General features: G+C 48.2%; 1 protein-coding gene across 1 annotated transcript in view; it reads left to right on the forward strand.

Annotated features, from left to right (window-relative positions):
• Window positions 1-539: 539 nt before the first annotated feature.
• The window catches only part of LOC138363529 (beta-1,4-glucuronyltransferase 1-like), a 47,120-nt gene continuing 45,814 nt past the window's right edge, over window positions 540-1,845 (forward strand). Inside the window, exon 1 of the mRNA XM_069322884.1 lies at window positions 540-825. Coding sequence (XP_069178985.1) covers window positions 778-825 — 48 coding nt within the window. The 5' untranslated portion in view covers window positions 540-777. The remainder of the gene's footprint in view (window positions 826-1,845) is intronic.

The following is a 1,845-nucleotide window of genomic DNA, read 5'->3' on the forward strand; positions in this document are numbered from 1 at the left end:
TGTGGGCAGGAGCTACTCCCCACACTAGTGGTGTGGGCAGGAGCCACTCCCCACACTAGTGGTGTGAGCAGGAGCCACTCCCCACACTAGTGGTGTGGGCAGAAGTCACTCCCCACACTAGTGGTGTGGGGAGGAGCCACTCCCCACACTAGTGGTGTGGAGAGGAGCCACTCCCCACACTAGTGGTGTGGGTAGAAGCCACTCCCCACACTAATGGTGTGGGTAGAAGCCACTCCCCACACTAGTGGTGTGGGCAGAAGCCACTCCCCACACTAGTGGTGTGGGCAGGAGCCACTCCCCACACTAGTGGTGTGGGCAGGAGCCACTCCCCACACTAGTGGTGTGGGGCAGGAGCCACTCCCCACACTAGTGGTGTGGGCAGAAGCCACTCCCCACACTAGTGGTGTGGGGAGGAGCCACTCCCCACACTAGTGGTGTGGGCAGGAGCCACTCCCCACACTAGTGGTGTGGGCAGGAGCCACTCCCCACACAGGTATATAAAGGTACAGAGAGGAGCCACTCCCCAGACAGACAGACAGAGGTGCCAAGCAGCACACACCGCTGCCAGGTCTGCACCCCCCGGTGGCCACAATAACCCCGGAGACTCAGTGTGTGGGCCAGCCCTCGCTCTCTACTCCTGCACCTGCTACACAGTGTAGGGGTGTACCTGGGTGTTGGAACACCATGTTGTGGGTGTCGTTGGCCTGGGTATACGCCAGTGAGGGGACATAGACAAGAGAGCCAACCGTAAAAGTGAAAATATTAAAGAAAGATCAAATGAGGACGTTGTGTGCAATCACCTCCTCCCGGTTCTGCTCTAGCAAGGTAAGCAAGTGTTCTCAAACTTTGGTAATGGCACTAATCCTCCATACGTTGTCTTTCCTTCCGTTCTTTAACAACAGCATTAATAAAATGTTCGGGCTTTTATTCAAGTTAGCCGGTTAGTGTATAGACATTGAGGTAGAGCTGGGAGCCCGAGACCTTGCTGGGTTACCAACACACAGTGTCGCCACACTCTCCGTTCTCATCCATGCAACAGTATTTGTGGCATCCTAGCTATTTTTTTTTAACTAAACCTAGGGGTTCATTAGGAGTGGTGCTGAGGTTTCTAATGAAAGTGTAAACTAAGAGCATCTTCGCTAACATTTTCAGAATGTGGAGATAGACATTTACAAAGCTAACCAGCATTAATACAGTTTATTCTGATTTCCCTGTTATACTGCAGATACTGAAGTGTACTATGGAGGTAAACGAGGCAGCTGCAGAGTGAGGCACGGAACCACCAGATTGCCAGATTAGTTACTCAGTAAGAATAGCTTTATTTACCTGGTCATAATGATAGTCTAGAGGGACATTGAATATATATATCTATGACAGGTAATGAATCTCTCAGTGGTAAACATTCCAATTGTAAACTATGTGAACAAGAGCTGGGACATACTATCCAACACTATATCTGTGATTGCCCTCTTATCAATGATTTCAGACCAAATGGTATGAGGTACTTTGAGCTCTGTAATGACTTCATACACTCTGGAATATTGAGTGTAGCGCTGTAGCCAGAGTGCGCTGGTGGAGGATAATACATCAGCCTAGCATTTCATGTTCTCTCCTGTTTCCATGTATGACTAACCATCCTGTGAGATGGGAATATTAGATGAAATTTATCTACTAGTTTTTATCTACACTATGTATAATCTTTCATATAGACCAATTCCCGATTCACGAAGCAGTTACGCAAGTACTTACCGAACGTGTACATCTTTCCTCAATCTTTGACGGCTTTGGTTACATATACTGAACAGTTTTCAAGCATGAAAACTTGCCAATCAACTGTTGTTGTTA

The sequence above is a fragment of the Procambarus clarkii genome, chromosome 11 (genome assembly GCF_040958095.1).
Source record: "Procambarus clarkii isolate CNS0578487 chromosome 11, FALCON_Pclarkii_2.0, whole genome shotgun sequence".
Taxonomy (NCBI): Eukaryota; Metazoa; Arthropoda; class Malacostraca; order Decapoda; family Cambaridae; genus Procambarus; species Procambarus clarkii.